The sequence below is a fragment of the Megalobrama amblycephala genome, linkage group LG19 (assembly GCF_018812025.1).
Source record: "Megalobrama amblycephala isolate DHTTF-2021 linkage group LG19, ASM1881202v1, whole genome shotgun sequence".
In the NCBI taxonomy this organism is placed as follows: domain Eukaryota; kingdom Metazoa; phylum Chordata; class Actinopteri; order Cypriniformes; family Xenocyprididae; genus Megalobrama; species Megalobrama amblycephala.
Genome location: NC_063062.1, coordinates 9,896,554 through 9,909,804, shown reverse-complemented (window position 1 = coordinate 9,909,804; position 13,251 = coordinate 9,896,554). Strand labels below are relative to the sequence as shown.

The window sequence follows — 13,251 nt, the reverse complement described above, 5'->3', positions numbered from 1 at the left end:
ATGGCTTCTAGCTAATGCAAGAGAAATTCAACCAAAAAACAAAGACTTAGAGAAAAACATTGAGATAAGCAAGTGGTAAATGAAGGGAGAGGCCGAGCGAGTGAGCAAGAGCGAGAACATGATGAGCCACGTGAGTTTGGCTCAGACACTGCAGGCCGGTTACGTAAACACCCCCCACTCTGTCGCCTCATGGACTCAGCAGACACCGCGCCTCTCCAATCCCTCCGCCTGCTGCTGCGCCACGCTTTTTCTCTTCCCTCACATGGCTTCTCACATGCTCGCTCCCTCCCTTCTTCTTTCCCCTCACTCACCCTCCTACTCTCTCTCTCCCCGGGGAGCCGGCGGTCTGTGCCGAGGCAGGCCTGCGTGAAACTGCAGCACCACTCTCAGGGCGGGAAGAACATGGCAAAACAGCTAAACCCCGTGGAGAACGAGCGCTCCAAAATAAACAAACACATACTGACGTGGAATTATGCAAACTAGCGTTTTGTGGTGGAGAGAGGGAACAAATATGAGTTGCTTTTAAACTGGATGATGGCATGTTGTCTTCTGTAGAGCTGCTTTATGGCTGAATCAAATATGTTTCAGAAATTTGTTGCAACATTTACACTGTTATTGAAGTGGGCTGCATTTCCCAAAAGCATTGTGAGCCCAAGTCGAATGTGAAGACAACGTTCTCTATGATAAATTTAGCTTAAGATGCTTTTGGGAAATACAGCCCAGAACTGAACCAACACTGAACTAACTTGAGCTGAATAATGACACCATTGTCTTCTGTAGAGCTGCTGAATTGAACTTGTTTCATAATTGATAAACTTTCACAGTTATTGACTGAACTGAACCAACACTGAACTGACTTGAGCTGAATAATGATAATATTGTATTTTTAAAGCTGCTTTACAGCACAATTTGAATTTGTCTCATATTTAATCAAGTGTGCTGTGAAACAATCTGTAGTGTATAATGCACTATATAAATAAAGTTGATTTAACTTAAGTCATGTATGTTAAGTCAAGTCACCTTTATCTATATAGTGCTTTTGTTTCAAAGCAGATTTACAGTGACAAACAGGAAAATCAATTATGCAAACAGAATTCAATTCTGCTGTAAAACAGCTCAAAAAAAGATAACAGTGTCATTATTCAGATCAAGTCAGGTTCGGTTCGGTTTATCAAACAAATAATGAAACAAAGCTAAAATGTTACATTTAAGACATTCCGCAACTCACTGTGATGTCATAATGACTATCAGTGTTGTGGAAAGTTAGTTTGAAAAGTAATGTATGTACAGTGGGTTTTTCACTCTTTGTTATATTGCAGCCATTTGCTAAAATCATTTAAGTTAATTTTTTTTCCTCATTAATGTACACACAGCACCCCATATTGACAGAAAAACACAGAATTGTTGACATTTTTGCAGATTTAATAAAAAAGAAAAACTGAAATATCACATGGTCCTAAGTATTCAGACCCTTTGCTCAGTATTTAGTAGAAGCATCCTTTTGATCGAATACAGCCATGAGTCTTTTTGGGAAAGATGCAACAAGTTTTTCACACCTGGATTTGGGGATCCTCTGCCATTCCTCCTTGCAGATCCTCTCCAGTTCGGTCAGGTTGGATGGCAAACGTTCGTGGACAGCCATTTTTAGGTCTCTCCAGAGATGCTCAATTGGGTTTAAGTCAGGGATCTGGCTGGGCCATTCAAGAACAGTCACAGAGTTGTTGTGAAGCCACTCCTTCGTTATTTTAGCTGTGTGCTTAGGGTCATTGTCTTGTTGGAAGGTAAACCTTCGGCCCAGTCTGAGGTCCTGAGCACTCTGGAGAAGGTTTTCTTCCAGGATATCCCTGTACTTGGCCGCATTCATCTTTCCCTCGATTGCAATCAGTTGTCCTGTCCCTGCAGCTGAAAAACACCCCCCACAGCATGATGCTGCCACCACCATGCTTCACTGTTGGGACTGTATTGGACAGGTGATGAGCAGTGCCTGGTTTTCTCCACACATACCGCTTAGAATTAAGGCATCTTGGTCTCATCAGACCAGAGAATCTTATTTCTCACCATCTTGGAGTCCTTCAGGTGTTTTTTAGCAAAACACCATGCAGGCTTTCATGTGTCTTGCACTGAGGAGAGGCTTCCGTCGGGCCACTCTGCCATAAAGCCCCGACTGGTGGAGGGCTGCAGTGATGGTTGACTTTCTACAACTTTCTCCCATCGCCCGACTGCATCTCTGGAGCTCAGCCACAGTGATCTTTGGGTTCTTATTTACCTCTCTCACCAAGGCTCTTCTCCCCCGATAGCTCAGTTTGGCCGGACGGCCATCTCTAGGAAGGGTTCTGGTCGTCCCAAACGTCCTCCATTTAAGGATTATGGAGGCCACTGTGCTCTTTGGGACCTTAAGTGCAGCAGATTTTTTTTTTTTGTAACCTTGGCCAGATCTGTGCCTTGCCACAATTCTGTCTCTGAGCTCTTCAGGCAGTTCCTTTGACCTCATGATTCTCATTTGCTCTGACATGCACTGTGAGCTGAAGGTCTTATATAGACAGGTGTGTGGCTTTCCTAATCAAGTCCAATCAGTATAATCAAACACAGCTGGACTCAAATGAAGGTGTAGAACCATCTCAAGGATGATCAGAAGAAATGGACAGCACCTGAGTTAAATATATGTGACCCGTCACGAAATCCAGGGACACAAGTCGGCAGCACAACTCTCGAGCAAAATGAGAAAGAAGCATTTTTTTTCAAAATTGGTGATTTTCGTTTTTTTGCAGAATCTGTTAGTTGAGATCATGAAGAAGCCTTTCCGTGTTTGAGATAGCAGTATTGGTATATTTAAAAGCGTACATTTTGAGGTCGAAATCGGCTTGTTTTTCGGAGATTCTAGCACGCAGTAGGGGCGTGTCATTGTCTGTGTGTATTTCCATACTGGGAAGCGTGGCTACTTATTATGCAGCGCTCTGGCCGGCTCTAGCTGATATCAAAATTACACCGAAAATGTTTTGAAGTACTTCTTCGACAAGCCGGATGCTTATGAACAAGCGCTCACTGATTCTGAAGACGATCTGAGCGACGATGAAAGCGGCATAATAAGACATTACCTCTCTGGAGTCTGGTAACACGCCGGCGCGTTTTGCAGGTTTTTTTTCACATTGCAGCAAAACAGACTTAAAATACTCCATCATATTTTGTCATAGAGACATAAGTAATATATATCAATTGAAACTATAGAATGTCTTCTTTTATTTTTGTACACTCAGAGTAAAAACAAAATGTTGTGCTTTTTGAAAAATAAAGAAAACTAACATGATGCGTGATCTCTCATCTCCCTCTGAACGAAGTCCAATCTGATAGTTCTCAGAAAATGAACTGTAACTTAGTGAATACTAATCATAAAAAAATTATACTTATGTCTGAAAAAACGTTGAAATGTCAAGTTTTAAAATGTGTAAGTCAAATCGAAAACAAACCTTCTGTGTTTATGTAATCTGTATGAAAAGAGAGCCATGTCAGAAGTCCGTGATTCAGCTCATTATCCGCTAATGCGGCCACACCCACGGAGCCAGCGCTATTCAGACGCAAATTCAGTCAATACATGCATACATCGCCTCAATCGTGTATTTATTGTCTTGAAAAGTGTTTTGAATAGCCATAGTTAGCGATCTCTGGCCTCTGTTAGTCCAGTTATTTCCTGGATTGCCTATTCTTCTTTAACAGGCTTCTCAGGTGAGAACATTTCATTTCATGATTATAGTGACCAAAATGATCACGGTTATCATAGAATCCTGTTCAAAAAGTCAATTCACCAAGTTTTATGTGGAAAACCAGCAAATAAAAAATAAAATTAGCATCAATATGTACTTTTTCTTTACATAAACATTAAAATAATAACATTAAAAATGATGGGCAGATTTTAAAGGAGTGTCTTGCAACATGTTATCTACAATGCACAAGTTCAAATAGAGTTTTGACAAAAGAGTCACATATTTCAGCCTCTAAATCATTTTTATAAAAGTAAAAAAAAAAAAATTACTGACATTTACAATGCACATTAACCTTTATTATTAATAGTATGCGGTCCATGCAGCTTTACAGGGGGTATGGCTTATCTAAATGAGATGTAAATGAGCCCTATTGTCACTCCCAGCAGGTGAGAACAGGTGAGATCTGCACAAACTTTAAAGGGGTTTTTCTCCCTCTTGAGCTTTCTTGATTGCCTACCTTCAAATGGCCACAACTTCTCCAAATATTATCAGATTTCCATGTGTCACACATCGTTGGAAAGCTTGGAGACTGCACTTTCAGAATCTGAGAATAACTCAAAATCCCCCAAAACCGACTTGTGTCCCTACTTTCCGTGACTGGTCACATATGAGTGTCACAGCAAAGGGTCTGAATACTTAGGACCATGTGATATTTCAGTTTTTCTTTTTTAATAAATCTGCAAAAATGTCAACAATTCTGTGTTTTTCTGTCAATATGGGGTGCTGTGTGTACATTAATGAGGGAAAAAAATGAACTGCAATATAACAAAGAGTGAAAAATTTAAGAGGGTCTAAATACTTTCCGTACCCACTGTATGTATTTTTTCAACAACACTGTTGAACACTGTTGATATTTGAAATCAACCAAAACAAACCCACCCCTCTCTTCATTGTTCCGCCTCCAAAACTCACCCTCCAATCCTAACCACCCTGCTCGGAGTCGGTCTCGAACCCCAGCCAGTCCGCTGCTGGCAGGCAAGGCGAGTGCACTGATAATGACGCCAAACACCGCATTCTCTAGTGGTTGTCAGTGTGCAGTGGTTTACCTGCACAACTTTCACTATCTGGCCACTGTTACACACGCAATGCGAGAGTGGATGTCTGTTTATCACAGCTGACGTGCCACAAAATGCTTCATGAAAATAAAGCACAGATAATGAACAAACAACAAGGAAGCACAAAAAATGGATGTACAGTACACAAGAGTAAATACAAACAAGTGTTCATTGTTAGTCGCCAGCAGCACAGCAGCTCCAGACAATCATGACACTCAAACCCAGTTTTACTCACATGTGAAGCCGAATCAAAGCAGCCTCCGCATCTGTTTTCAGGCCTTCCCGCTTAGCTCTCTCCAGCACTGGAAAGCTTTTCTAATATAAACGCGGGGTATTTTTTGAGCTGTTTTGTATTGTGTCTCATCATCTCTCTTTCTGCATTTTTTTTCCTTTTTCAAATCTCCCTCTTACTCATTCTGTCTCCTTGACCATCATATGCCCCCTAATGCTGATTGGTTACAAGTTTGTTGTTGGTGTCAGCCCGACTAACTTTCAAACAGTGTTGTTGAAAAATTACACACCCCACCTTTAAAAAGTAACTTATTGCGTTAGTTACTTTTTAAGAAAAGTAATGTGTTATGTTACTTTTTCTCACCTCTGCTGGGCTTTTTTTTTATAATAAAAAAATAACTATTTTTGGGCAAATGCAAAGGCCCTTTCACCAAAATTGAAATAAAAAGGCTGAAGGAAATGCAAATTCACTCTTGTACAGTAGAGGGCGCAGCTCAAACAAACCTTTCAGCTGTGCTGCAATTCTGGATTGCAGAAGAATAGGATGCAGGGATGCTAAAAATGTAGTCATTTTTGCTGAATCATCGAAGGTCAACAGCAAGTACATTGGTCAATAAAGTGAGATTAAATGCATACAAATATTTGTTGGAGGTTTGCATAGTGTTCTGATTTTGCATTTAACTGATTTTATTCATTTTGAGGAAAACCGAATCTGGTTTTGTACAAGTGAGATGAGTAAATGCCTGCTCACATTTAGTCTAGAACTACAATAACCATCATGTTTACACACAATGGCTCTGCTCTTACAATTCTTCTCAACATGAGGACAGGAGAGCTGTCAGCCAATAAATGGGAAAACAAAGTAACTTGCGTTACTTATTTGAAAAAGTAACTCAGATATTTAGTTATAAATTTAAAAGTAATGCGTTACTTTACTAGTTACTTGAAAAGTAATCTGATTACATAAATCGAGTTACTTGTAATGCATTACCCACAACACTGATGACTATAAATGTCATAATGTTTATGATGCAACATCTGGGAACAAATCTGTTTTTCCTGTCCTTTATTCTTTTTTTTCCCTACTCTTCCTTCTTATTTTTCTCTGGCTCTCTTTTTCCCTATGTGCAAGGCTCAGCTGTAGTCAGCTCTCTGCAGTATTGATTTGTGGTGCTGGGTGATTTGGCTACTTGCTCTAACACTACGAGCGTGTCCTCATGTGCCTTTGCTTATGTAACGGCGCGGGACTCTTTCTCTGCTGAATGCTGATTAACTGTCTGGAGCTTTAGGACTCCCAGCATTCACCCTGCCACAGATGCCAACGACACTGCAGAGGCCCGAGAGCTGCGCTTCACTTCGCACGCCCGCATATGCACACACACGCACACTCTCACACTCTGGGAGGGGTCATCAGGTTCACAGTACTTGGTTTTGGCATTAGCGCCCTCTTCTGGTGGTTGTTGGCATGGCATCAACAATCCCTAGAGGGCATTATGACATCACAGGTGGCAGGTGCATATTTGATGTATGCTATACAACATGAGCTGATCTGCTACTTCTTATTGTTAGTTAGTGGAAAGTTGTATTAGGAACCCCTTTCTACATTATCAGTCAAATTTTTTTTATTGTTTTTTTTAATTATTGTTTTTATATAAAAAAAAGTCTCATGATCAAGGCTGAATTTATTTGATGAAAAATACAGTAAGAACAGTAATATTGTGAAATATTATCGCAATTTAATATTTTTGTAATTTATTACATTTTAAAATGTAATTCATCCCTGTGATGAAAAGCTGAATTTTCAGGATCATTCCAGTCTTCAGTGTCACATGATCCCTCAGAAATCATTCTAATAGGCTGATTTGCTGCTCAATTATTAATAATGGTTCTTATTATAATCAATATTGAAAACAGTTTTAGCTTTTTTAAAATTACATTTTTAATTGTATAAAAATAGCAAACAGACATTTTAAGTTGCAATAATATTTCAAAATATTACTGTTTTTACTGTATTTTTCATCAAATAAATGCCTTGGTGAGCATAAGAGACTTCTTTCAGAAACCTTTATTATTCCAAACTTTTGTACATTTCATACACTCTGTGAACAAGATGAGTCATAATTTTGGTTCAAGACTAAGAGAACTCATTCATTCATAAAGAAAAACATGGAATAAAAAAAGGCTGAAATGAGGTTATGGAAAGGTTCTCAACACACTTACCTTCTCCTCAAGCGTCTCCTTCCTATCCAGCATCTCTCGCAGAGTCTGAAGGATCTTAATACACAACTTCTCCTCTTTCTCCATCAGTTTTTTGGTGTGTTTGATAAGCCTGAAAGAAAATATAGTATCATATTTAACAATAACCTTGTAATATAAATCAGGAATACCAAAATGGCCACCTGACCATCAACTACAAATATTTTATAACTATGAATTTAACTGTAATAACTACATTTTCAGAGTTTTCAACTCATTTGACCTCATACCTAGCATATTATTCTTCATTTTTAGTGGAGTAATGATGGCTGAGATTGTATTCCTAGATTACAGACAAAAGTCCCATTTTAAAAAAATTTAAAACCATCACAAACTGGATTTTGTATAACAGTCCTAATGTATTTAAAGGGATAGTTCACCCAAAAATGAAAATTCTGTCATCATTTACTCCCCCTGAACACAAAGGAAGATATTTGGAACAGATCTCGCCCACCGTTGACAACCATAGTATTTTTTTCCTACTATGGTAGTCCATGGGGGGCGAGATCTGCTTGGTTACAAACATTCTTCCAAATATTTTCCTTTGTGTTCAGCAGAACAAAGAAATTCATACAGGTTTGTAATAACTTGAGGGGGAGTAAATGATGACAGAATTTTCATTTTTGGGTGAACTATCACTTTAAATACATTAGGACTGAAAGTACACTACTGTTCAAATAAGTCTCTTATTCTCACCAAGGCTGCATTTATTTGATCAAAAATACAGTAAAAACAACAATATTGTGAAATATTACATTTTAATGTTTTCAATTTAAATATTTTTAAAATGTAAGTAACATTTCTTCTTCTTCTTCTTCTTCTTCTTCTTCTCAAAGTTCTGCTTGATGGTTTTGTGGAAACCGTGATACATTTCTTTTCAGGATTTTTTTGTAACAATGTATAAGTCTTTACTATCAATTTTGATCAATTTAATGCATCCTTGCTGAACAAAAAAATATTAATATCTTTAAAAAATAAAAAAAAAATCTTACTGACCCCAAACTTTTTAACAGTAGTTTACATAGTGTACATCAATCCACATATTTGATATCGGTCAATACAATCACTTGATTTGCAAGCCAGATTTGAGGAAAACTATTAACACTTTAGGTGCAAATGAAACTATCACATATCATCAGGGACCGCATTTAAGTATGTGAATTGTCACAATATATTTCCATAAGTCACATCATTTCAATGAACGAATCACCAAAAAAAAAAAAAAAAAAAAAAAAAAAAAAGCTATGACACATGTATGTGACTACAAAACAGGAAATGTGTTTTATCTTAGCCGTGTAGACTTGTATAAGCGCACCGCTAACACAGACCTACTGTGATTTTAGAGGTATATCTAAAATTGCTTATATAAGGAACTCAGAACCCCAGGCACATTCACAACAAATACATTTTATAGCTCATATATGATGTTGCTGGTATACTAATCACAGCACAACCAGGTCCGACACATATACGTATATATATGAATATGTTCTCAATTCTAACCGATAAACAATCATTTAAGGATGTTGCTGACATGTATGTTTGGAAACATAGAAATTCTCAAGGATTTATAATGTCATACCTATACCTAAGGCTATTTTTAACACTGCCACTGGACCTGTTTAATATATTCATTGCGGATGACGCACAGCTTTAATTTGTTAGATGTGGGTGCATGTCTCACTTCGACATGAAGGCTCCATCCTCACTGCGGAGCTGAGCAGACTCGGGAAACAGCATCTCTGGGCTGTGCAGCACGTCTACTAATACAGAGAACTCCGCTTGTACCCGTGGACTAAACTGCTCCTCCAGATATGCAACGACTCCCTGAAACACATACACATGTCAAATCATCAATGTCATAGACAAAAGGCTTTTAACATACACAAGTACCATTACAGTTATAATTAAGTCGTTGTCGTATTATAAATGCAAAGCCTAAACCAATTTATTAAGTTAAGTTAAGTGGAAAAAATAAAATAAAAAAAAAACTATGGGTGTTTGAGAAATACGTTATACAAATAAATTTGTACCTCATTTCTCATTCGGCACAAATCCAAACGTGTGCACTTTGCAAGTTTTGCGTGTTTGCTGTTAATTAAGTTAAGTTGCTTTGGAATACAAGTCGCAGCACATTTAAAATGCTGAAATAACCTAACATGTATTCCGGTACTTGATTCTAATTGGTCAGTTGCCTTGAGAAAACTACACGGATGAGGGTGTATTACAGGAGACAGTTTTGGTTTTGAAGGTAACGTTACCTGCAGTTTCTCAATGATCTTGTAATCGTGGGCACCAAAGGGCTCCTTGCGTGGACGGCCACGGGTTGACAGCTTCCAGTCCTTCACTGCACGTTGCACCATGCTGGTGTGTGTCTTCAGCGACAGGGCGTTGACCTGACCGTCCAGGTCCACTGGAATGGGGATGGCCCGACTCTTGGCTGGGAAGGGTTAGGAGGAGGAAAGCGTTTACAAATGTACACATTTCTAGACTACAATACATTTGTAACCTCACTACAAATTAATGAAAAAACCTTTACGCATTCTCTTATAGGAAATGCATCAAATACATGTTAAACAAATTAATAATCTCAAACAGTCTTCTGTATTTTCTGGTACAATTTTGTGAGAATATTTCCACAGATACATTTCTTATTCATACATTATTTATTTTGCAGGTTGCATGCTTTTTGTGTGATGTACTTATTGAAGTAAATGCTATTATCCTCATAAATACTGTATGAAAGTGAGTATGTGAACACAAGCTTTAGACATATATCAAGTGAAATATTAAAACCTGACTATCCAGAATTAATCTAGGGATTAAAACTAAGCTGTCATCCAAGATGTTAATGTCCTTTCTTTCTTCAGTCAAAAAGAAATTAAGGTTTTTGAGGAAAACATTCCTGGATTTTTCTCCATATAGTGGACTTCAACAGTTTCCAGTGGGTTGAAGGTCTAAATTGCAATTTCAATGCAGCTTCAAAGGGCTCAACACCATTCCAGCCAATGAATAAGGGTCTTATCTAGCAAAACGATTGGTAATATTTCTAAAAAAAAAAAAATAATTTTTTTTTTTTTTTTTAATTATATAAATTTTTAACCACAAATGCTCATCTTGCACTAGCTCTGTGGTGCGCCACACATTACGCAATTATGCTGGAAAGGTCACACGTGACGTAATGCAGGCGGAAGTACCGAGACGATATGTCAGACGATTTTTAAATTGGAGGAGAAAATTAGTTTTGTAACCTACCGCGGTACGTCATGCGTGACCTTTCCAACATGATTATGTAATGCGTGGTGCATCACAGAGCTAGTGCAAGATGAGCATTTGTGGTTAAAAAATATAAAATTTTTATTTTTTTTTAGAAAATGACAGATTGTTTCACTAGATAAGACCCTTATTCCTCGGCTGGGATCGTGTAGAGCTCTTTGAAGTTGTACTGAAACTGCAATTTGGACCTTCAACCCGTTGGTAGCCATTGAAGTCCACTATATGGAGAAAAATCCTGGAATGTTTTCCTCAAAAATGTTGATTTCTTTTCAACTGAAGAAAGAAAGACATAAACATCTTGGATAACATGGGGGTGAGTAAATTATCAGGAAATTTTAATTCTGAAGTGAAAAAATCCTTTAACAATTGTTAGTGTGAAAAAAGTCTATTTGATGTAATTTATTTACCTTTATTGATCTAATATTTATTTGTTTAATTATCTTTACTAAATTCTCAAATTTTAATGTTTTAAATTGCTTTTCTATAAAATGTCTTAATTTTTTATTTCATTAGGTGCCTATTGCAGCAATTTTGAAATCTGATCGAGGATTGCCAATATTTAAAAACATGTCAAAAAGATTCATTAGCAGGAAGCAGTTTTATACCAGGTATGACCATTCATTAAAAATAGCATTTTACATGCAAACCAAAAACCTCTGTCACATGCCGGCCTTATATTTGGGTTAAAAGACACATCTCTGCAAGAAATGAAACTTACCCACATCAGCAAGGGTTTTGATGCAACCCTCAATGTTAGTCTTCTGCAGGGAGTTGAGCCAGGTGCAGTTGTAGAGTCTGCAGGCGGACTGCAACACTTTAATGAAAGTTGCATTATGGGCCTGACGAAGAGATACAGTATAAATATTTCATAGGTAACACCACATTAATATGACTGATTCACAGAGGACAAATATGTCTCCTCTCCACGTCAGACGAATGAGATAAGTTGTGGTCAAACTCATTCTCCCTCTACCTGAAGGTTTGAGTTGCTGACAGAGAACTGGGAGCCAAAGAAGCCCTTGACGATGGCCATGATGGTATCGGTGACGTATTTTTCGAGGCATGTGTCAGCATGCTTCCTGTCTGTAGTGCTGATAGACACCTACAACAACATCATCACAGTTCAGGATGCTTTTTCACCCACATAGCAAGCACAAATCAGTCACAGATGATTTAAACAGCTCTTCAACCCAGTATATAATAAATTACGCCTCACAAATTGCGAGGGAGGTAAAGAGAAAAAGAGAGAGAGAGTTGGTGTCATTTAACTCACCCTGGCCATGTCTACAAGGAAACTTTCGAAGAGTTTCCAAATGTGATTGCTGGTGTAGATCTCCTTCATCTCCACCTCAGTGTCCACATAGCAGTGGTTCACAAAATTTACATATGCTATTTTTACCTGCAAAAGAATTAAAAACAATGCTTAAAAATGGCTAGCTGATGTCACTTACCAAAAAAAAAAAATGGTTTAAAAATAGTTATATTATGCATAAAATTGTGGTTTATTATGTTTTTAGGGCATTATACTACTTTTTATACCATGGTAAAGTATATGTACTCTGTAATCATTCAGTACCACGGTATACATTGGCCCTAAAATATATCAGGACAATTGAGCCACACTTTTTCACTTTAAAGTAAATTTTTGATGATTATTTTATTGGTGTGTTATTTAATCTAATGCAGTAACATTCATAAATTTTAAATGTGTAGACAACAATATATATATACAACATATAGATATAAGTTTGGGGTCGGTAAGTCTCTTATGTTCAACTTAAGCTGCATTTATTTGATCAAAAATACAGCAAAAACTGTAATAATTGTAAATTAATCCTCTTCTATTTTATTATATCATGTCAATACTTCAGAAATCATTCTGATATGCAGATTCGTTGCACATGAAACATTTCGTATTATTATTATCATCATCAATGTTGAGAACAGTTGTGCCGCTTAATATTTTTGTGGAAACCATAATACATTTATGATTTTTTGAAAACAAAGTTCAAAAACAGCATTTATTTGAAATGGAAATCTTTTTGTTTTTGAATAAAAGTAATAATTCAACATAATACTGTACATGTTCTTAAGAGTGTTTAACTTTTAGCTTTTTTTGGGATGCATAAATGACATACAACAGCTATATCGCTTTGCAAATATGTGAGTTTTTCAAGAGAACATTCAGATCGGGTAAATGTTCCGTTACCTCTGGAATGCAGCCGTCGTTTGTGACCACTTTGACAATATCATCAAGTGGCAGAAGCGAGTTGCACTTGAGCTCGGTATCAACGTTCTTGCCCTCGGTGCAGGCTGCCAGCAGCTCCACCAGTGTGATGTGGTACGCCAGAGCCCCGTTCTCATCCCGCCCAGAAGACATCATATTTTGCAGCGCCGGAAAAGAGGCACGGTCATTATAGAAGACCAACACGTCTTCTCCTCCATTCACCAGCTACCGCCCAAAACAAACACACAATGTCTGATTTATCACAATGAACACTATAGAAATTCACTTTCCTGTGAATGGAAGTGTTTATGGGCAATTAGTGGAGAGTGATACAACAATGAATATTAAGATATTCTCAAAATGTATGAATAGCTATTACAAAATACACATTTTTAAGAAAAGTTCAAAACGTACTGAAAAAAAAAAAAAAAAAAAAAGTTACATAAAA

At 37.5% G+C, this 13,251-nt stretch overlaps 1 protein-coding gene across 1 annotated transcript in view; it reads right to left on the bottom strand.

Moving 5' to 3' along the window:
• Nucleotides 1-13,251, bottom strand: part of itpr2 (inositol 1,4,5-trisphosphate receptor, type 2) — a 115,308-nt gene that overhangs the window by 60,461 nt on the left and 41,596 nt on the right. The window contains 7 exon segments of the mRNA XM_048169074.1: nt 7,265-7,373; nt 8,985-9,127; nt 9,562-9,740; nt 11,295-11,415; nt 11,550-11,678; nt 11,850-11,975; nt 12,786-13,028. Coding sequence (XP_048025031.1) covers nt 7,265-7,373; nt 8,985-9,127; nt 9,562-9,740; nt 11,295-11,415; nt 11,550-11,678; nt 11,850-11,975; nt 12,786-13,028 — 1,050 coding nt within the window.